We start from the raw sequence: 23,823 nt of genomic DNA on the forward strand, positions 1-23,823 counted from the left end.
TTCTCAATAACAGACTATGGACTATTCCTCCAGGAAATTGTCCAAACCTTTCTTAAAACCAGCTATGCTATCTGCTCTTACCACAACCTCTGGCAATGTGTTCCAGTGCTTAACTATTTTCTGAGTGAAGAAATATTTCCTATTGATTTTTAAAGTATTTCCCTGTAATTTCATTGAGTGTCCCCTAGTCTTTGTAATTTTTGATGGAGTAAAAAAATCGATCCACTTGTACCTGTTCTACTCCACTCAAGGATCTTGTAGACTTCAATCATATCTCCCCTCAAGCGTCTATTTTCCAAGCTGATGAGCCCTAACCTTTCTAGTCTTTCCTCATACGAGAGGAGTTCCATCCCCTTTATCATCTTGGTCACACCCCTTTGATCCTTTTCTGGTGCCGCTATATCTTTCTTGAGATAAGGAAACCAGAATTGAACGCAATACTACAGGTGAGGGTGCATCATGGAGCGATACAGAGGCATTATAACATTCTTAATCTTGTTAATCATCCCTTTTTTAATACTTCCTATCATCTTGTTTGCTTTTTTGGGCAGAAGGTTTCATCGTATTGTCTTCAATGACACCCACAACACCCGCCACCGCACATTGGGTGGAAAGTTTCATCGTATTGTCTACAATGACAATCCACAACTAAACTTTGCTATCTGTCCCATGACTTGTTAATTTTCTCAGATGCCTGTTGTGGAACTTTGTCAAAAGCTTTCTGAAAATCCGTGAGGACGGGTTACTGGGCTAGATGAACCATTGGTCTGATCCAGTAAGGCTATTCTTATGTTCCTTAGGATGGTTGCTGCTTCTCCATTACAGTGGAAGGTGTTCAAGAATACTTTGGATATTTTCTCCTTATTTTAGCACAAAATATGGTCTTTACTTATTATTTTTTTTTCTTAGCATGTGATACAAGCATGTAAGAAATATTTTTGTTGTTGTTCTTTCCAGCCCAACAGACAAGTTGGAACGAATTACACAGAAAGGGTTGAGATTGTCTAGGAGTTAAATAAGTCTTCAAAGGTTTAATGGAATATAATTAAATTTGACAAGGGAAAAACCCCAGAGAAAAAACACATCAATCTTGAAAAAATGGTCCAGACTGGACTAGGGGTTCCCTAAAAGTCCAATCCATTTCTGTGAGAGAAGCAGACCCAGCTTCTGCAGCACCGTGGAATATAAAAGTTAAAGAATTCCTCCTTTTAAACTGTCTGTCTATGTTCTCTACCACAAAAATATCCCATTTACAGTAGTGATGATGGTCAATCCCGTGTTTGATTATTGTAATGCCTTGTATTTGGGTTTCCTACAATGTGTTTTCAAGGCCACGCAACTTGTTCAGAATGCCACTGCTTGCATTATGGCCCATGTCTCTCAGTTTGACCACATTACACCTGTTCTGAAAGAGCTGCCAATCAGTGCTCGTATCAAATTTAGGACACTGTGTTTGATATTTAAACTATTGCATGATGATGATCCTGAGCTGGTGCGGTCGCTGGTGCACATTTACCAACCGTCACGAAGTTTACGTTCTAAAGATAAGCTTTGTCTCGATGTGTCCTCCTTGTCTGTAGTTAAACTTCCAAATTATCAGAAAAAGTGATGTTTTCTGTGCAGGGCCCCTACCTGTTGGAATAAGCTTTCTTTGGACCGTATGCAAGCTCATCAGTATTACAGTTTAGAAAAAAGCTTAGAACTTATTTTTGCACACTTTTTCAACTTGAAGCAGTGAATAATGTACCAACGGTCAAGTTTCAATCAAGTGAGAACAGAGTGAGATAGGTTTGCTTTTTGATGTTTTTATTGTTACATGTTTGACTTTTTGATTGTAACATGTTTATTGTAACATTGTTGTTTTATTGTAATATGTTTAGTATGATAAGGCTGTACAGCTCCCCCTCCCAATTCACGGTTTCCCTAATCGCGAATTCGGTTATTCGTGATTTTTTTGCACCTTGATTTTTAATTCAGAAACGCTGCCCTGGACATCCCCCCCAGACCTTACCTGGTGGCCTAGCGGCGACACGGGGCAGGAGTGATCTTCCTATGCTCCTGCCCCGTGCAGACCTGTGCTGTGCATCCGTGCTGCGAGTTCCCGTGGTCTCACGAGACTACACCGGAAACTCCCGTTGTAGTCTCGTGAGACCACAGGAACTCGCAGCACGACTCTGCACGGGACAGGAGCGTAGAAAGATCGCTTTTGTCCCACGTCTCCACTAGACCATCAGGTGAGATGAGGTGGGTCAGAGCCGGCCTAAAAAATTATTTGCGATTTTACCTATTCATGGACTGGCTCTGCCCCTAACCCCTTCTGCTGTAATTTGTTTTTGGGTTTCTTTATTTGGATGTTTTATTGTACTCCGCAGGATATGCGGAATATAAATGTTTTAAATAAATAAAATATAACTGCCCTCCATCTCCTAGCATTCCCACTCCATCTCCATCTGTATATACATCACGCCTACCCTACCCCAAAACAACCCCTTCCTTCCCAATTTTTCCAACCCCCTCTAAGTCAGACATATCTAGACACAACACAGCTACAAATATGCATATGTGCAGAAGGATCGGAAAAAATTCCATGAGCCTTGCTCTGCATGCTTTCCCTCCCTTGTTGTGGATATTGTGTGAATCCATCCATATATATTTATTTTATACACATGCACATTTGTGTGCATGTGGGAGAGAGTTCTCTTTCTAAGACTGCAGCATTGCTGACCTTTCATTTTGTCTATGTTCTTACAGGGCACCTTCATGTGTGGAAGATGTACAGGTTAGTAAATGCTTCAGTAATACTGGAATATTGATGTATCCTCCAAGCCCATGATAGTAGAATATGAAGTGAGTTTTTTTACTTTTCCTGATTCTCCACCGCCTGACTGAGATGCACATATTTAAATAAAGTGTAATAGCAGGGTTCATTGTGGATGGCCGTCTGTCAGCATGGAATGGCAGCAAAGCTATGGTCTCCTTAGGCCTCTGGAGAATCTGGCAAGGATGTAGTAAGGGGAGGAGAGTAACTGCTGTTTGCATCACATGAACTGAGGAAAGCCGAGGTTTTCTCATGGACACCTGCTTCTACATATACTACAATTCACCCGTCCAGGGTTAGAGAGAGGAAATACTGTTTTCTAGAGATCAGCAAATCCAGACACACGGAATTGCCCTGTGCTTCTCACCTCTTCCAGCAACTGAAACAGCAGTGTTGTTCAATTGACATTTAAATCTGATAGATGGATGATGTTACTCAATCTCCTGACTAACACAAAGGAGATCTATTTAGAAATGGGGATTTCTTTATTGTCCCTCCAGACCAGCACAGAAATGGATAGGTTTACACTCCTCTGCTAGCAGATGGAGACTGAGACATCTTGGCTACAGTACAAGTGGGCTGTGCAGTCCCATCTACAATCAGTCTGTTCTCAGTCTCCAGAAGGTGGAGTGGTAAGCTTGTGCAGTCTGTGCTCAGGTTTGTTAGGGTCTGTTGGATCTGATTAGTGAATCTTTCTTGTCCCTTTGGCTGTCAGAACAGAGCTTTGGAGACCCTCTCAAAGGTCCTACCGACCTCAGGGGTGACACACTCGAAAGGGTCGAATCCATCCCCCCATTTCCCCCACCTCCCCTTATATATTTGTTTTAGTGGATCCTCAACTGTACGCCTGACCACCTGTTACGCACAGACTACAGTTTAGAGAGCCAGTGGGGTCTGCTCTCATGTTACAGCTGTGAGAAGATTTAAAAAATAAAAAAAAGACAAAACAAGATATAAAAGAAGCATAAAAAGGGCCTGAAGCTACTGTTTTTATACAGCATGTGTGGGTTTTCAGCGCGTTCATTATGAGCACTTCTAAAATGCAGAAAAAGTGTGTCTTTTGTGGGTGCCGAATGGTGGATGTGGCCAGTATGCGCATACAGTGTTCCAGCTGCCTCGAGGGGGATACGGTGTTTGCTTCAGGTGTGGTCTGGGAGATTTGGCATTGCTGACCACTGGAGGGGAGCTGGGGATTCCCTTGCCATTAGTGCGGTGGCTGCAGGCGGTCCTGCTTTAGCAGCGGGGTCTAGTTAGGCCTCGTTGCCACTTCTTCTTTCTGGAAACAGTTTGTCGACGGACTTTCCCTTGATTTTGGCGAGAAGCATGGCTATTTTGCCCACGGCCTCAAGCGACCTTTTTCCTGTCTTAAAATGACAGGAACAGGTTTTACATGTTCCTTCTATTCCTCCTGTGAATTCTGTATTGCCACCGGGGGTTTTTTGCCCAGAGTTTGTGTTGGCTATGTACAAGACTTATTTACAGGTGGCTGGTGGTCCTGCTTCTGTCCTGGGGGGTCTCAGCCGCCTACGTTCAATCTCCTGCTCTGGCTGCCTCTGTTCAGCTCCTTCAGCCATCGTCCAAGTGACCGCGGGTGACTTGGGAAAAGGATCTTTTTCTGGCTCATCCGATTTCACCGGATGAGGACTTGGATCTTGGGGTGGACCTCCAGGATCCTCTAGGGGGGGGGGGGTCTAATGATTTGGATGGTGGATTTTTGGAGGCGCCAGTTGGCAAGGATGCATCAGTTGTACACATTTTTCACCAGGAAGAGCTGGAAGAGCTTATTCTTCAGGTGTCATCAGTTTTGTGCTTCGAGGAGGAAGCTAAGGACCCACCTCAAGTTGTATACCCTCTGCTGTAAGGGACCTGCATCCTGCTCTATCCCTATGCATCAGGATATTCAGGATATGGTGTATGCTCAGTGGAAGATTCTGGACACACATTTTTGCTTGGCGCAGTCCGTGGTCAGGCTCTACCCCATTCCTGATATTTTTAAGTCTCCTGTGGTCGATACAGTGGTCTTGGCTATTGCTTGAAGACATATGAAGATGAGGGTGATTCGGCCCTGAGAGACACTCAGGACCATAAGATGGAGGCTTTTCGTAAACAGAGTTTTGATGTTGCTGCCTTGAATGTTCAGGCAGCAGTTTATGGTAGTCTTGTAGCCCGGGCTGTTTCCACTTGTCTGAACAGGTCCTGGACCGTGAGTCAGTTGACTGGTCCTTAGAGGATCAGGAGGTGGCTAAGATTGAGCTTGGTGCTTCTTATATGTCTGATGACATGTATGATCTGTTGCAGGCCTCAGCAAAGTCAATGAGCCTCGGAGTAGTGACCTGCCGTACCCTGTGGCTTCGGGATTGATTGATGGATGCGGTATCTAAGCCTAAACTCAGTAAATTTCCCTTTCGGGGCTCCTTTTCTATTTAGAGAAAAGTTGGATAAACTGGTTCAGGCTTTGAGTGACTCTTAAGGTGCCTTGTCTGCCGGAGGCCAGGGCTTTCCAGGCTTCGCGGGGTGGTACCACCCATGGGTGTTTGCGTGATTTTTGTAGGTACCACCCTGGCCTGGGGTTGGCCCCTTTTCCTTCCAGAGGTTGCTTCTTTCAGTGCATGCAGTAGTTTTGGGGAGCCCACCGAGGGGGGTGAAACTCTGGGGGCTCCTCTTCGGCCCACCTTGCCCAATGACTTACTTCCAGTCCTTCCCCCGGTGCCAGTCGGAGCCCGGTTGTGGGAGTTTTACTGGGGATGGGGCAAGATCACAACGGATCAATGAGTCCTAGAGGTGATTCGGAATGGCTATGCCCTAGAAGTTTCCTGTCCTTTGCCAGATCATATTCTCTTCTCGTCAGACAACATGGAAGAGGAGGGCTTTTTGGTAGATGCTGCTCGGTTTGCAGGACCTGAAAGTGGTGATCCTAGTGCTTCCTCAGGAGAATCACACTGGCAGGTACTCCATTTACTTCATGGTACCCAAGAAGGAGGGGTCTTTGTGGCCCAGTTTGGATCTTGAAAGTATCAACAGAGCTCTCCAGGTTCTGTCTTTTCGTACGGAAACCCTGAAATCCGTAATTCTTCCTGTCCAGCCTGGAGAATTTCTGATTTCTCTCAACCTCATGGCTGGCAGATAGGAAACAGAGAGTGGGGGTAAATGGACAATACTTGGACTGGAAAAGCATCACGAGTGGAGTGCTGCAGGGTTCAGTGTGTGGACCCGTGCTCTTCAACATATTTATAAATGACCTGGAAATTGGTACGACGAGCGAGATGATTAAATTTGCAGATGACACAAAGTTATTCAGAGTAGTGAAGACGCAGAAGGATTGCGAAGACCTGCAATGTGACATAAACACGCTCGAGAAATGGGCTGTGACATGGCAAATGAAGTTTAACGTGGATAAGTGTAAGGTGATGCATGTCGGTAACAAAAATCTTATACACGAATACAGGATGTCCGGTGCAGTGCTCGGAGAGACTCCCCTAGGAAAGAAACTTGGGAGTACTGGTAGACAAGTCAATAAAGCCGTTCACAGAGCGACTAAAATGGTCAAAGGGCTGGAGGAGTTGCCGTACAGTGAGAGATTAGAGAAACTGGGCCTCTTATTCCTTGAAAAGAGGAGACTTAGAGGGGACATGATCGAAACATTCAAGATAATGAAGGGAATAAACTTAGTAGATAAAGACAAGTTGTTCACCTACTCCAAGGTAGAGAGAACAAGAGGGCACTTTCTAAAGTTAAAAGGGAATAGATTCTGTTCAAACGTAAGGAAGTTCTTCTTCACCCAGAGAGTTGTAGAAATCTGGAATGCTTTTCTGGAAGCTGTTGTAGGGGAAAACACCCTCCAAGGATTCAAGACAAAGTTAGACAATTTCCTGCTGAACCAGAACATACGCAGGTAAGGCTAGACTCAGTTAGGACACTGGGCTTTGACCTAAGGGCCACCGTGGGAGCGGACTGCTGGGCGCGATGGACCACTGGTCTCATCCAGCAGTGGCAATTCTTATGTCCTTGCAAAGAGTTACATTTTTTTCTGCGGGTTTTTGTTGTCTTGGTTGTTGGGGAGTATATTAAGAGCAGCAGCACTTTGTTCGGCTGGTTTAGCTGGCAATCTGTGGGGCATTGGTGGAAGGTTTTGTTCTAATCAGTATCCAACAGTGTGTTCCAGTCCGATTCTGACATTGTTCCTTTGTCTTCTCCATGTGACTGTGGAGTTTGTATGTTATTCTTCTAGTTTCTGCTTGGCTATTCGTCAGACTTATTGTAGATGGGACTGCAGAGTCCACTTATACTGTAGCCAAACGTCAATGTCTCCGTCTCCACCTGCTGGCAGAGGAGCGTAAACCCTTCCATTTCTGTGCCAATCTGGATAAACTAAAAAAAAGAATATTAACAGGTAAGAACCTAATTTCTCTATTCTTGATAGGAATGTAGCCTGATGTCTCTAAAAGTAAATCTGCTGATGGGACAATTATCTTTTTTTCAATGAAATAGGATCAGCTTTCCAAGACTGCAGTTCCCCAAATGTGCCAGCTTTGCAAAGCTGAAAGCAGTTTAATACAAAGAAAAGTAAGTAATTCTTTCAGAAGAGAGTTCCTTTAATCTCTCTCCCTCTCACATTGGGAGTTGTTTATTAATAGTTAGCCTGTGCTATCTACCAGAAAGGCCCATTTCTTTAGCACTCTCCAGATCAGTAGAGGTTAATTGTTACGAATGGGTATATATCCAATCATGACCAGCAGGTGGAGACTGAAAACAAAACTGTGGAATAGTATACAATATATTCCTTTCTCTATTCTCATCAGTCTTCTTTCAGTCTCCAGCAGGTGTTGAGTGAGCTGTACCCATGTCCCTTGGTAGGGCTGTTGGAATTTGTTTAGGGGGTTTCTAGTCCCTGTTTTTGGCCGGACAGAGCTTGGGCGGGCCCTGTTTGGGGGTCCGTCCGACCTCGGGGGTGTCAAACCCGGCGGGTCTCAAGTGGGGTCCCTCCCCCCACTTTCTCCACCTCCCCACATTTTTTTAGAGGAGCCTCGGCAGTCAGCCTTGCCCCCTATATCAAGCAAGGCCTACTGCTTTGAGAGCCTGTGGAGTCTGTTCTGTAAAAAACAAACAAACAAAAAAATCCTGAGGTAGTTTCCTGTCAATTTACTGTATTTTAGCACTAACCGGCACTTTTTCTCCTAGCTAGATCGTGTATGGAGCAATTGTGCCCTTCTCCGGGGGAGAGTGACACAATTTGGTCCAGCCGCGAGGCACTCGCGGCCTGCCTGAACTCGGCGGTTTGGGTCGGTGTGGCCATGGAGCTCTGTCGGCAACAGCTGCAGTGCCTGGCCTTAGTGCCTCACGAACCGGCTGAAGGCAGATCATTTACTAGCACTTAAGTGGGGAATAGCATATGCCTAAAGTGTGAGGACAGGAAATTTAAATCCTGGATGCATGGGCCTGAAGAAATGGCCAAGAACCAAAACTAGGACCCAAAACATATGCTGCTTCCCAACAGCACTGTTCTTCAGGATATTGCAGGGATACAGCTGAGTACTTGCCTGTACTGATCGCATCCTGATAATGTTTCGCTGCTGCTGCAGAGAGTATTGCTGAGGGCTTACGATACCTCACAGAATATGGAGATGGAATGCCTGATGATTTAAAATTTTCAAACACAAATTAGGTCAGCTGTTCCCTACAGCTCTTGCTATCAAACATAAAGCAATGTTACTTACCGTAACAGTTGTTATCCAGGGACAGCAGGCAGCTATTCTCACTAGTGGGTGATGTCATCCGACAGAGCCCCAGCACGGACGTCTCACAAGCATGTCTTGCTTGAAGAAACTCAGAAGTTTCGAGATGCCCGCACCGCGCATGCGCCAGTGCCTTCCCGCCCGATGGTCCGGCCGTGTCTCCTCAGTTCAGGTAGCTAGCAGAGAAGCCAACCCAGGGGAGGTGGGTGGGACGTGAGAATAGCTGCCTGCTGTCCCTGGATAACAACTGTTACGGTAAGTAACATTGCTTTATCCCAAGACAAGCAGGCAGGTATTCTCACTAGTGGGTGACCTCCAAGCTAACCTCAGTGGGATGGTGGGAGAGTTGGCAACTTAGGAGAATAAATTTTGTAAAACTGTTTGGCCAAACTGTCCATCCCGTCTGGAGAAAGTATCCAGACAATAATGAGAGGTGAATGTATGAACCGAGGACCAAGTGGCAGCCTTACAAATCTCCTCAATCGGTGCCGATCTGAGGAAGGCTACAGAGGCTGCCATTGCTCTGACCTTATGGGCTGTGACCTTACAGGGAAGGGGTAATCCAGCCTGGGCATAGCAGAAAGAGATGCAAGCCGCCATCCAGTTGGAGATGGTGCGCTTCGATACAGGCCGTCCCAACTTGTTCGGATCAAAGGAGACGAAAAGTTGAGGAGCAGTTCTGTGTGGTTTGGTGCGATCCAGGTAGAAAGCCAAAGCACGCTTACAGTCCCAGAGTATGAAGAGCTGATTCTCCAGGATGAGAATGAGGCTTTGGAAAAAACACTGGAAGTACTATGGATTGGTTGAGATGAAATTCAGAGACCACCTTAGGCAGGAATTTCGGATGAGTGCGGAGGGCCACCTTGTCATGATGGAATACTGTGAAAGGCGGATCCGCCACTAAGGCCTGGAGCTCACTGACCCTGCGAGCAGACGTGAGGGCCACCAGAAAAACCACTTTCCAGGTGAGATACTTAAGTGGAGCCTTGTTGAGAGGCTCAAAGGGATGCTTCATAAGCCGAGAAAGGACAACATTGAGATCCCAAACCACTGGAGGAGGATTGACATGAAAAAGTCCTTTCATAAATCTGGAAACCACAGGATGAGCAGAGAGAGGTTTCCCTTGTAGAGGCTGATGGAAAGCCGCAATAGCACTCAGGTGGACTCGTATAGATGTAGACTTGAGACCAGACTGAGATAGGTGTAGAAGATAGTCCAATACAGAGGATAGGGAGGCTCGCTGAGGCTCCTTGGAATTGGAAACACACCAGGAAGAAAATCTAGTCCACTTCTGGGAGTAGCATTGACGAGTAGCAGGCTTCCTGGAAGCCTCCAAGACATCCCTCACCGCCTGTGAAAACTGGTGAGGAGTTACGTTGAGAGGAACCAAGCTGTCAGGTGGAGAGACTGCAGGTTGGGATGAAGTAGTGAACCTTGATGTTGAGTAAGCAGTGAAGGTAACGCTGGAAGAAGCACCGGTTCCCTGCTGCTGAGTTGAAGTAGAAGGGAGAACCAAGGTTGTCTGGGCCACCGAGGCACTATCAGAATCATGGTGGCATGGTCGAATCTCAACTTGACCAGAGTCTTCTGAATGAGAGGAAAGGGAGGAAACGCGTACAGAAAGCGATTCCCCCAATCCAGCAGAAAAGCATCTGCCTCGAGGCGATGAGTGTAGATCCTGGAGCAAAACTGAGGCAGTTTGAAGTTGTGGGGAGCCGCAAAGAGGTCTATCTGAGGCGTCCCCCCATTGTGCGAATATCTGATGAAGGGGGTTGGAATGGAGAGTCCATTCGTGAGGCTGGAGGAGACGACTCAAGTTGTCTGCCAAGACATTGTCCTTCACCTGAATATAGACAGCTTTGAGGAAGGCGTTGTGGCGAACTGCCCAATCCCAGACTCTGAGAGCTTCCTGGCAGAGGGAGGCCGATCCCATGCCCCCTTGCTTGTTCACATAATACATGGCGACCTGGTTGTCTGTGCGAATGAGGACCACCATGTCGTGAAGCAGATGTTGAAAAGCTTGAAGAGCATAGAAGATGGCTCTGAGCTCCAGAAGATTGATCTGATGGAGTCGGTCCGCACTGGTCCAGAATCCCTGAGTGCGAAGCCCATCCAGATGAGCCCCCCAGGCATAGGTCGAGGAATCGGTTGTGAGAACCTTCTGGTGGGGAGGAGTGTGAAACAGCAAACCTCTGGATAGATTCGAAGAGGTCATCCACCAAAGTAGAGACTGCCGAAGAGCAGGAGTGACTATGATGTGTCGAGTCAACAGGTCCGACACCTGAGTCCATTGAGAAGCCAGGGTCCACTGAGGAATTCTGAGATGGAGTCTGGCAAAAGGCGTCACATGAACTGTAGAGGCCATGTGGCCCAGGAGGACCATCATGTGTCTCGCTGAGATGGACTGGCGAGAAGACACAGACTGGCAGAGATGAAGAAGAGCATCCATGCGCTGAGGAGGAAGGAATGCTCGGAGTTGAATGGTATCCAGGACCGCCCCGATGAAGGGAAGAGACTGGGTAGGCTGCAGATGAGATTTGGGGAAGTTGATCTCGAAGCCCAAACTCTGCAGGAAGCAAATCGTGGCCAGGGTCGCCGAAATGACCTCTGGAGCTGAGGGGGCCTTGATGAGCCAGTCGTCGAGGTAGGGAAATACCTGAAGACCCCTGTTCCGGAGCGCAGCAGCCACCACCACCAGGCACTTCGTGAAGACTCTGAGAGACGAGGACAGGCCAAATGGAAGCACTCGATACTTCAGATGCAGATGTCCCACCCGAAATCTGAGGAACTTGCGGTAGGCCGGATGAATGGGAATGTGAGTGTAGGCCTCCTTGAGATCCAGAGAGCATAACCAGTCGTTCTGCTCGAGGAGGGGGTAGAGAGAAGCAAGGGTCAGCATGCAAAATCTCTCCTTGACCAAAAACTTGTTGAGGACCCGAAGGTCCAGAATGGGTCGCAGGTCGCCCGTCTTCTTCGGTACGAGGAAGTACCGGGAGTAAAAACCCCGGTTGTGCTGGTCCACCGGGATCGGCTCGATGGCCCGAAGCCGGAGCAAAGCCTGAGCTTCCTGAAGAAGGAGGGCGGTCTGTGTCAAGTTGGAAGGATACTCTCTTGGAGGGTGGTCCGGAGGGACCCGATGGAATTGAAGAGAGTATCCTTCTCTTACGATGGAAAGGACCCAGAGATCGGTGGTAATAGCCTCCCATCGATGATAAAAATGGTGGAGGCGACCCCTGATGGGAAACACAGGGGAATGCAGAACGAGGTCGGTTATGCTCCCTGGGACGGAGTCAAAACGGCTGAGTAGCCTTGGGTGCAGCCGGTGGCTGAGGTTTCTGTTGAGCCTTCTGAGGAGGCTGCCTCTTCGCTGGTTGTCTCGCAGGCGGAGCCTGCCTAGGAGTGTAACGCCGCTGATAGATCAAGGGCGGTCTCGAAGGCCGAGACTTTTGAGGCTTGGGCTTAGGCCGAAGGATAGATTGAAAAGACTTTTCATGGTCAGAAAGCTTCTTCGTCACCGTCTCGATGGACTCGTCAAACAGATCCGCTCCCGCACAAGGCACATTGGCAAGCCTGTCCTGGAGGTTCGGGTCCATGTCAATGGTCCGAAGCCATGCCAATCGAAGCATGGCCACGGAACAGGCAGCAGCACATGCCGAAAGCTCAAAGGCATCGTACGAGGATTGCATAAGCTGGAGACGAAGCTGGGAAAGCGAGGCTACCACTTCCTCGAATTCAAATCGAGCCTGAGAATCGATGTAGGGAGTAAATTTTCGAAGTACAGGCAAGAAGAACTCCAAATAAGATGCAAAGTAGAAATTATAATTAAGAACTCGGGAAGCCATCATCGAGTTCTGGTAGATTCTTCTCCCAAACTTATCCATCGTCCTGCCCTCGCGACCCGGTGGCATAGAGGCATACACCTGGGAGGGATGGGACCGCTTGAGGGAGGATTCGACCAGCAGGGATTGGTGAGAGAGTTGAGAGCCCTCGAACCCCTTGTGATGGACTGTGCGGTATCAGGCATCCAATTTGCCCGGGACTGCAGGAATAGAATAAGGTGTCTCAAAACATCTCATAAATGTCTGATCAAGCAATTTATGGAGAGGCAGGCGAAGAGACTCGGCAGGAGGGTGAGGCAAGTGCATGGTGTCGAGATACTCCTTAGAATATCGAGACCCAGTGTCCAAAGTAACATCCAAGTCATCAGCCATCTGTCGGAGAAAAGAAGAAAAAGACAACTGGTCCGCCAGTACAGGTCTCCGAGAGGGACTGGACGAAGTCGAGGCTTCAAGATCCAGAGAGACTTGGAATCGACAGGGAGAAAAGGAGGTAGACGGTTCCTCGTACTCCGGCTCTTCCGGGGGAGACATATCAGAGGAAGAGTATCCCAGACGTGGCAGCTTCTTCTGCGGCGAAACCTCAGAGTGGCGCGAGGAGTGCCGTGAAGAATGTCTGGACCGGTGCCCTTCACAGTGCCTGGAGGGAGAGCGAGAATGACGATACTTCGCCTGGTCCCCCGAAGCTTCCAGTGAGTGAATGGGACTCGAAGCAGTAGATCGAAGAGGCTGAATGGTCGACGCTTCATGCGACGCAGCCCAGGCCTGGTATGGGGTGCGGAAGAACTCTTCCTGAGACTTGCTATGCCCAGGGCTTCGATTACCTACAGGAGGATTCCCGCCCTGTTGGCTTGGAGGCGTGATGGGCTCCAAAGGAGGCATGTCGCTGAAGGAAGCCCGCCTCGAGGGACCGGCCGCCCTACGTCGCTCCTCCTCGCCAAGCAGCGAGATCGACCGGCGAGGAGGAGGAGGGGGCGGCCCGCCCCCCGGAATCGGGACCGGGAGGTCACCCTGGATGGAGGCAATGAGCCTGGGTCCCATAGTTTGCATGAGCTCGACAAACTGAGCTTCTAAGAGGGACCGAAGCGAAGCTGATATGGAGGGATCCGCACCGAAAGGGGGTCCTCCAGCACGGTCTTCGCGCTCCTTCGTGGTCGAGTGCTTCTGCTTGGAAGCTTTCGGCACCTTAATGACCACGGGTAGAATGGTAGCAGGCAGTACCTGAGCCGAGGAGACAGGGACAGGCACCGGCGCCGAACTCGGGGCCGAAGCCGGAGTGAACGAAGCTGGCTTCAGGAGGCCCAGAGTAGCAGGAGTAGTAGCTGGCTTCGCATGGACAGGCGAAGCGGCCGATGAAGGCGAAGCTGTAGGTTCCTTAGCAGCCTCCATCTTGAACATCGACTCCCACAATAGACAGCGCCGCTTAAACGCTCGCGCTGTAAGAATGGAACAAGGCCGGCACAATTTCGGGAAATGTTCTGAACCAAGACACTACAGGCAGCGTCGATGCGGGTCCGTCAGCGAAATTGCGCGCTGGCACTTGCTACACTTTTTAAAACCGGTGATTGGCCGGGACATAGGCCGAAAAAGCTCCGCCGCAAGATCGAAGATGCGGGGCCTGAGCCACGTGGCTGACCCGGCCGGCTCGCCGGAAGAAAAATTTTTTTTTTTTTTTAAAAAGAATAAATCAAAGAAAATGCACGATAAAGAGTAAAATAAACCCAAAATCGCGGCAATTAGAAGGCAAAAAACGGGAATTCAGTCAGCGCAGAATTGAAGTAAAACTTCTCAGCTCCGCGGAAAGAAAAGAACTGAGGAGACACGCCCGGACCATCGGGCGGGAAGGCACTGACGCATGCGCGGTGCGAGCATCTCGAAACTTCTGAGTTTCTTCAAGCAAGACATGCATGTGAGACGTCCGTGCCGGGGCTCTGTCGGATGACATCACCCACTAGTGAGAATGCCTGCTTGTCCTGGGATAATATGGGCATTACTGAATTTACAAAGTATCCCGAGTAATCAAAAAAATAAAATTCTACTATTACTTATCTTCTTCGGGACAGTAAGGGAATTTCAAAGTACCTATTCTTTATTTATCTTATTTTTATTGTATCCTTTTTTTTTTTTTTTTTTTCCAGTTTTAAACTTTTTATTGGAAAAATGCACAAAAGCATACAAAATAGAAAACACACCAAAAGCACCGGTACAGAGCAAACAGTTGAAACAGCACTCTTCGTAACAAGGCCAATCAAGAGCAAAAATACAAAACAGTACCAGGAGCTGAACCCCCGGTTCTAACCCTCCCAAACCCCCCCCCCCCCAACTCCCAAGCATCAGACAATATCAACAGTGTGACGAAGCCCTAAGAAAGTTGAATAGAACATGGGGTACAGAATAACCAAGAAAGACAGTTGTAAGTAAAGTTGTTTAACCATCCCGTCTAGTCATCCAGTGGAGATATGGTTCCCACCGACGCATGAACACTCCCACTGTGTGTTGGCGTATTGCAGTCAGCTGTGACATGCGAAAAACGTAATCCATTTTGATAATCACTTGTGATTTAGATGGTATAATATCTTGGCGCCAGGCTGCAGCCAAAACCAAACGTGCCGCAGTAACCAATGGGGCAATGAGAAAGGAAAATCTGGAAGGACAATAAATTTAACAATGCACATCCCAGATCTTTACCCATAATCACCCCACAAATGTCACGCTTCCACTCCTCTGGGGTAGAGCTACTGCCAGGCGATCTTCCTCTGCCGACCACAGTGCAGCTTGTTGTAGCAATAGATTAGCCTCCGCTGGGGTCGTGACCTTATGGACTTGATTTTGCAGAGGAAAAGTTAATCCAAACGGATAATTCCATTTATATCTTATTTGATGTGTCATTAAACACTTGGTAATGTCTCGAAAGTCCCTCCGCTTCCTTAATGTAAGGGCAGACATATCAGCATACAGTTCAACTTTAGCTCCTTCCCAGTCAATATGCCCCACTCTCCGTGCCGCTGCTAATACCTGTTCCTTTAAAGGAAACCTATGAAAACAGGCAATAAGATCTCGTGGACGGTTCAGAAAAGTAGTCCCCACAGCCCGATGCACTCTCTCAAACTCCATAGTAGGGGGGGTCGCTGTAGGATCATCAAGGTGTAAAAATTTTTCACAAATAGCTCGCATGATATCCTCCATTTTTAGTGATCCACCACGCTCCTGCACTCTCCGGGCCCGAAAGTTGTTACGACGGGCCCTGTTTTCCATATCCTCAGCCTTCAATAAAAGCTCCTCATACTTATGCTCCAGGCCCTTGCAATGTTGTTGAAGATTTAAGATATCACCATCATGATCGATGACTCGTTCTTCAAAATCATTTAATTTTTGTCCCATATCCACCACCGTCTTCCGCAAAGCTGAGACATCCGAATGCAACTCTTTCTGCATTACCATCATCGTATTTTTGAGGTCAGCGAACCAACCCTGCAATTCCACTCGGGACACAGGCAAGTCCACCTCAGGGGACCCCGTAGGCGAGCCAGAACGCCGCTCTCCCTGCATAGGCAGCGGCTCGCTACACGTGCGAGACGCGCAGGCCGCATCCCCTGGCGTCGCCGATTGAAATGCAAATGTGCGCAAATCAGTCTGCAATTTTTTTGCCGCCGCAGTCATCTCCACACCGCTACTCACAGTCGGGTGGGCTAGCACTGCCCAAAGCAGGTCGCAGATATGCCAATGATAGCGAAATATTGCTGGGTGAAGAGGAGCTCGTTTCTCACACCGCCATCACACGGATGACGTCACCGGAAGTCTCTTTATTGTATATTTCTCTGTAAACCGCTTTGAACTTAACGGATTTAGCGGTATATAAGAAATAAATTACATTACAAATTACATTACATTTCTGTAACCCTGCTAGACATACGTAGCACTGTACATTAAACATGTAAGAGACAATCCCTGCTCAACAGAGCTTACAATCTAATTAAACCAGACAAATAAAGGTTAGGGAATTTCTCAGAGGGAGTGATAACAGACATGGATACTTTACAGCTGAGTGGGACATAAGAGTTAAAAGCAGCCTTGAAAAAGTAGGCTTTTAGCTTAGATTCTATTTCTATTCATTCTGTCTGTCCTAGCCAGACTAGGGACTCCTTTTACAAAGGCGCGCTAGTGGTTTAACGTGCGTAATAGCGCACGCTAAACCGCCAGATGCGCTAGCCGCTACTGCCTCCTCTTGAGCAGGCGGTAGTTTTTGGCCAGTGTGGGGATTAGCGCGTGATGAAAAGTCGCGTGCGTTAACCCCGCTAGTGCGCCTTTGTAAAAGGAGCCCTAGATGTTTGGGTTATGCTCCTCTACCACCAGATGGAGACAGAGAACAAAGTGTTGTCCTCTATATAAGGTGCTCCTGCAGCCACTATCTTCCATTATTTTCTGTCTCCAGAGGGGTACTGGTCGTATTATGAGTTGCCAACAGATTCTGATGAAGGGATTGATTTTTGGAATCACTGGACAAGGACAAGTACATCTGTCTTAGACAAAATTGCACCAAAACAAAAAAGTAAATGTCTATAGCCATAATAATTGGTTTGATAATGAACTCCTAAAAAAGAAACAATCAGTAAGACGATTGGAAAGGATTTGGCAAAAAACTGGTAACCAATCAGATCGTAACAATTGGAGATCAAATATAATAATTTATAAACAACTGATAAAAGAAAAACAAAGCATTCTATTCGGCCAGAATAGGCTCAATGAGTAAAAATACAAAAGAACTGTTCCATTTGGTTTCAAATCTATTTGATATTTCGCGATTCACACAGTCCACGCATACTAGGCCTCCAGCCAACGATTTAGCTCAATACTTTAATTTATAAATGAAGAACTTGAGAAATAACTATTTTCAAAATGACAATTCTGATTGTCAAATGCTCATTCTACAAGAAAATGCAAGTCATGTGGACTTGGCTTGGAGCTCCTTTCATGATTTAGACTGGAATATTTACTCTAAACTATATAATAAATATATTAAATCATATTGTATTTTGGACTCTTGTTCACCAGAAATCATGAAGGCAGCCCCAATAGACTTCAAATTGAAATTGATGGATCATTTGACATATAACCTAAAGAATGGTAAATTTTCTATTAATAAAGGTCATATTATAATTACTCCAATTCTTAAAAATCTTAAGGAGTCGCTTACGTTGTCAACCAATTATAGGCCAATAGCATCCTTTCCATTTTTTGTAAAAATAATAGAAGGTTTGGTTCATTCTCAATTGTTAGAATACCTTGACCACTATTCTCTTTTACATGAATCCCAGTCAGGTTTTAGACTTTTGTTTAGTGCTGAAACAGTGATCGCTGCTGTCCTGGACAATTTATATAACTTGTTTAGTAAGGATCTTAAAGCTTTGATTATGCAGTTCGACATGAGCTCTGCTTTTGACTTGGTTGCTACTGGAATTGGAGGAGAGGTGCTGGAGTGGTTTGGGGGTTTTCTCACATTTCATAGCTATCAGGTTCATTTTAATGATGATCTCTCAGGAATCTGGAATAATTCATCTGATGTTCCTCAGGGCTCACCATTGTCCCTACTGCTTTTTAATGTCTACATGTCCTCTCTGGGTTCTCGATATCTCACTTGGGGATAAAATTGTTTAGTTATGCGGATGATATTACGATCATCATCACCTTTGCTGACTCCCTCTCAGAAGTAGCTCTTATGGTAACAGAAGTACAGTGGAACCTTGGTTTACGAGCATAATTCGTTCCAGAAGCATGCTCGTAAACCAAGTTGCTCGTATATCAAAGCGAGTTTCCCCATAGGAATGAATGGAAACTCACTTTGATTCATTCTACCTCCTCCTCCCCCCCCCCCCCCGAAGCTACTGGCGCTGCTCCGTCACCCCCTCCCTCTGCTCTAACCGGCATCGCAACCCAACCCCCCCCCCCCCCTGCGAGAACCGCATCGCACCCCCGTGGTGGAAGCAGCATCTGCCCGCCCGCCCTCCCAAACATGCTCCTTACCCCATCTGCTGCTTGTGCGAGTGAAAGAAAGCTCCCGTCTCTTGCCTGGGCTGGGCCTTGAGCATTTACGCATGCTCAAGGCCTTCTGGCTCTCGTTCTCTAGTATTTTGGTACAGAACAAAACACTTACAAGGAAACCTCAATTGAAATGTAGCCCCTAAAGAAACAACCTTTTCACGATATACAAGAAATTCTTTCCTTCTTATTTGAGTCTACTTAGAGACATCTGGAAATATATAGATTTTTCCCCAAGATAGGACGCCTGTTTCATAGTATAATAAAATCTTAAAATTAACTCTTTATCTTGATGAAAAACAAATGAAACTATCATTGTAGCCCTTCCTATTATTTCAACCTCAGACATCTCCAATATTGCTGATAAATCCTGCTTAGAAGCAGCATTAGTCTCTTTTAATGTTTTGTTTAAGAAATAAAAGTTGGGAAAATTTACCCCTCCCTCTGTAATCGGGTTTTGTAGAGATACTAAAGCAGTTCTAGCGTTTATTCCAGGACAAGCAGGCAGCATATTCTTGACTGATTTGTGACGGCACCGACAATTTTAGAGTGATTGCACTCTAAGAACTTGGAAAGTTCTAGCAGGCCGCACCGCGCACGCGCGAGTGCCTTCCTGCCCGACGGAGGCGCGCGGTCCCCAGTTTCTTAGTTTCCGCAGAGCTAAGAAGACGCGTCTCTTTCAACGGCTGTTGAAAGGTTTTTTCTGGTATCGCCTTCCCGCTCGCGTAAACCTCTGAGGGAATAATATTTCCTTCATTTTCTTTTCTTTTAAAAAAAAAAACAACATTGTTTTTTCTTGTTTCTTTCGGTGTCGCCCGGCGGGGCCTGTTGTCACCATCGAGGCCTCGGCCTTCGATTTGGCAGAAGCCGTCTTGACGTTCATGCCCCCTCAACCCGGGTTTAAGAAGTGCCAGCGGTGTGCACGGCCCATTTCTCTCACCGACCCGCACAACTGGTGCTTACAGTGTCTGGGTCCAGACCATCGGGCGTCCACCTGCACCCGCTGTGCCACTTTAAAAAAGAGAACTTTGAAAAACCGTCAAATCCAACAACGGTTATTATTTGGTGCCGATATGTCTGATTCTCCGGCACCGGCATCGGCCCCGTCTCAGTCGGCACCCACCTCGTCGACACCGCGCCAGCGTCGCACCCTTCAGGTAAGCCGGCTAAGAAGCCTTCCCCGCTGGAGCGTCCTCCGGTCTCAGTAGCAGCGAGCCCAGTCCTGCCGACCTCGAGGCGCCCGCGGAAGCACTCCACCCCGATTGAGGTGAGCCCCTCGACCTCGGGTTCCTCATCCTCGGGGCGTAGAGCGGCACCGCAGGTACCGCAGAAGAAAAAAGCGGTACCGGTGCCTTCGCTGGACGAGCGGATTGCTGCCGTCCTGCAGGTACAATTTAAGGAGCAGCTACAACAGCTCCTTCCTGCCTTATTGACACCGAGCCTTCCAGTCCCGGTCCGGTCTGAGCCACCGGTACCGACAGTGGAGCAGCCTCTATTGTCCGCGTCCACTTTGTCGGTACCGGTACATTCTGCTTCCTCGGTCTCCATGCCAATCCTGGTACCGGAACCGAGATCTCTCCACCAGGCTGTGCAAACTTCGGCACTGATACAGCCCTTAACGTCTCCCGGTACCGTTTCTCAGAGTTCGGGTAAGTCAACACACAAAAACCAACACCTGGAACCCTCCACACCGGAGTCCCGGGACCGCAGCTTCCAAGTTAGGGATTCTGATCTGTGGGGTGACTCTGAAGAGCCTCTTCTCTCTGAGGGGGAGTGTTCATCTGGTGACGAGGATCCTTCTGCTTTAGATCCATCCTCTAAGCCAGATGCAACCTCTTTCACCTCATTTCTAAAAGAGATGTGTGAATCTCTCTCTATTCCCTTGGAGGCTGAATCCAAAAAATCCAAAGCGTTTCTTGATGCACTGGATTTTGACCAGCCTCCAAGGGAATTTCTGAAATTGCCCCTCCACGATATCTTGAGAGAGACTTTTTACAAGAATCTGGAGACGCCTTTAACCATCCCAGGAGCCCACCGCAACTTCCACATGAGTCTCTCTTGGTGGAATCCACATTAAAAAAGTCCACGGGAGCTAGTGTGTACGCCTCAGTCCCTCCTGGCAGAGAAGGTAAGGCCATGGATAAATTTGGCAAGAGGTTGTATCAGAATGCGATGTTGGCTAACAGGTCAGGGAACTATGCTTTTCATTTTTCATTTTATTTAAAGCATCTCATTCAAAATCTGACTGCTTTTGAGAAGTACCTCCCTGACCGCAAGAGATCTGCGTTTCGCCAAACTTCGTCATCTCTCCTACAGCTTCGCAAATTCATGGTCAGGTCGATCTATGACACATTTGAACTGACCTCTCGAGCCACAGCAATGTCGGTTGCCATGCGTCGTCTGGCATGGCTCAGAGTCTCAGAACTTGATGTCAACCATCAAGACCGACTAGCTAATGCGCCTTGCTTAGGTGATGAGCTCTTTGGAGAATCTATGGACTCCACTACACAGAAACTCTCTGCTCATGAGACTCGGTGGGATACTCTCCTCAAAACTAAAAAGAAGACCCCGCCTACCAGGCCTTTTAGGCAGCAATCGGCCTACCAACGCCACTATGTGGCTCGTCCTTTACCACCGGCTCCTCAACAGCCTAGACGTCAGCGCCAACAACAACGGCAGACTCCTAGGCCAGCACAGCAACAACAGGTCAAGCCTCCTCCACTACAAAAGTCTACCCAACCCTTTTGACTTGGTTCTCCAGGGCATAGCCAGTGTTCTACCATCTGCCCATCTTCCACGACCCATAGGAGGACGTCTTGCTTTTTACATCAGCCGTTGGAAAATCATCACCTCGGATCAGTGGGTCCTCAACATCATCCGCCACGGCTACTCTCTCAACTTTCAGACTCTTCCTACCCAAAGTCTGCCAAGAGAGTCTGCTTCAAACACTCCTCAGTCTTCCCTCCTTCTTCAAGAGGTTCAATCCCTCCTCCTTCTGAACGCCATAGAGGAGGTTCCTCTAGATCAAAAGGGGCAGGGATTCTACTCCCGTTATTTTCTGGTCCCCAAAAAAAACAGGAGATCTCAGACCCATCCTAGATCTTTGTGATCTCAACAAATGCTTGGTCAAAGAGAAATTCAGAATGCTTTCTCTGGCCACTCTTTACCCTCTTCTCAATCAAGGCGACTGGCTATGCTCCCTCGATCTCAAAGAGGCATATACTCACATACCGGTCAATCTGGCCTCCAGATAGTACCTCCGTTTCATGATCAATCATTGTCATTACCAATACAAGGTGCTGCCCTTCGGTCTTGCCTCCTCTCCAAGAGTGTTCACCAAATGTCTGATTGTGGTGGCTGCCTTTCTACGCTCTCACCACCTTCAGGTCTTTCCTTACCTGGACGACTGGTTAATCAAGGCCAATTCATCTCAGACAGTACTCCTGGCCACCAACCAAACCATCCTGTTTCTACAACTTCTGGGGTTCGAGATCAATCTACCCAAATCTCATCTCATCCCCACTCAGAGACTTCAATTCATTGGAGTGGTGCTGGACACAGTCCTCATGAGAGCGTTCCTACCGTCCAACCGTCTTCAAACTCTTCAATCTCTGTCAGCAGGTGCTTCCACAAAGTTCCATCTCTGCCAAGCAAATGATGATACTCTTGGGTCACATGGCCTCCACAGTTCATGTCACACCCTTCGCACGTCTTCACCTGCGCACTCCTCAATGGACCCTAGCTACCCAGTGGTCCCAAGCGACGGATCCTTGCTCACGACACATATTTGTGACATCATCTCTTCGTCAGTCTCTACAATGGTGGTTGATGTCCTCAAATCTCTCCAGAGGTCTTCTGTTCCATCTACCTCCTCATCAACTTGTCATCACCACCGACGCCTCCCCTTATGCCTGGGGGGCTCATTTGAACGAGTTCCAAACTCAAGGACTTTGAACAGCATAGGAAATGAAGCAGCACATCAATTTCCTGGAACTCAGAGCGATGTTTTATGCCCTCAAGGCCTTCCAACATCTTCTCTTTCCTCAAGTTCTCCTGCTGTGCACAGACAATCAAGTTGCAATGTACTACATCAACAAGCAGGGTGGGACAGGCTCTCGCCTCTTGTGCCAGGAAGCCCAGAAGATTTGGGCTTGGGCTACAGCTCACCAATTATTCCTGAAAGCTATCTACATTCAGGGAGAACAGAATTCCTTAGCGGACAAACTCAGCAGAATTCTCCAGCCTCACGAGTGGTCTCTCGATCCTTTAACTCTACAGTCCATCTTCGCTCAGTGGGGCACTCCTCAGATCGACCTCTTTGCAGCTCCTCACAATCACCAGCTGCCCCTCTTCTGCTCCAGACTCTACTCTCCTCACCGTCTGGCAGCAGATGCATTTCTCCTGGATTGGTCCAATCTGTTCCTGTATGCTTTCCCTCCGCTACCTCTCATGTTACGAACCTTGTTCAAGCTCAAAAGGGAACAGGCCACCATGATTCTCATCGCTCCACAATGGCCCAGGCAACATTGGTTCTCCCTTCTACTTCAACTCAGTTCCAGGGAGCCTATGCTTATTCCACTGTTTCCTTCTCTGCTTACACAACATCAGCAGACCCTTCTACATCCCAACCTCCAGACTCTGCACCTGACAGCTTGGTATCTCTTGGGCTGACTTCGAATAATACTCTTTTGTCTCAGCCCGTTTGTTCTATTCTGGATGCCTCCAGGAAACCGTCCACTCTACAATGTTACCTTCAGAAGTGGACTCGGTTTTCTTCCTGGTGTCTTCTTCATCATCATGATCCCACATCCCTTGCAGTGGAGACCTTGTTGGATTACCTTCTTTCTTTGTCTGACTCTGGTCTCAAGTCTACTTCCATCAGAGTCCACCTCAGTGCTATTGCTGCCTTTCATGAGCCAGTTCATGGAAAACTCCTTTCAGCTCATCCTTTAGTTTCCAGGTTCATGCGGGATCTTTTCAATGTGAAACCACCTCTTAAAGCACCCCCTGTAGTCTGGGATCTCAATGTGGTTCTCTCCGCCTTAATGAAGCCTCCGTTTGAACCTTTGGCTACGACTTCTTTCAAGTTTCTCACTTGGAAAGTGGTCTTCCTTATTGCGCTCACCTCTGCCAGGAGGGTCAGTGAGCTACATGCGCTAGTTGCGGATCCACCCTTTACTATCTTTCATCATGACAAGGTGGTTCTGCGTACACATCCAAAGTTTCTCCCGAAGGTTGTCTCTGAATTCCATCTCAACCATTCCATTGTTCTGCCTGTCTTCTTTCCGAAACCTCACTCTCATTCTGGAGAACAGGCTCTGCATACTTTGGACTGTAAGCAGGCTTTAGCTTACTATTTAGAGCGTACTAAGCCCCACAGATCATCTCCCCAACTCTTTCT

General features: G+C 47.6%; 1 protein-coding gene across 5 annotated transcripts in view; it reads left to right on the top strand.

The window, feature by feature from the left end:
- RUFY3 (RUN and FYVE domain containing 3) overlaps positions 1–23,823 on the top strand; it is a 222,601-nt gene that overhangs the window by 196,215 nt on the left and 2,563 nt on the right. For all 5 annotated transcript variants that reach the window (XM_033960982.1, XM_033960998.1, XM_033961008.1 and 2 more), the window contains 2 exons: positions 2,752–2,779; positions 7,307–7,381. In XM_033960982.1, coding sequence (XP_033816873.1) covers positions 2,752–2,779; positions 7,307–7,381 — 103 coding nt within the window. The remainder of the gene's footprint in view (positions 1–2,751; positions 2,780–7,306; positions 7,382–23,823) is intronic.

Source organism: Geotrypetes seraphini, chromosome 1, assembly GCF_902459505.1.
Source record: "Geotrypetes seraphini chromosome 1, aGeoSer1.1, whole genome shotgun sequence".
Classification (NCBI taxonomy): Eukaryota; Metazoa; Chordata; class Amphibia; order Gymnophiona; family Dermophiidae; genus Geotrypetes; species Geotrypetes seraphini.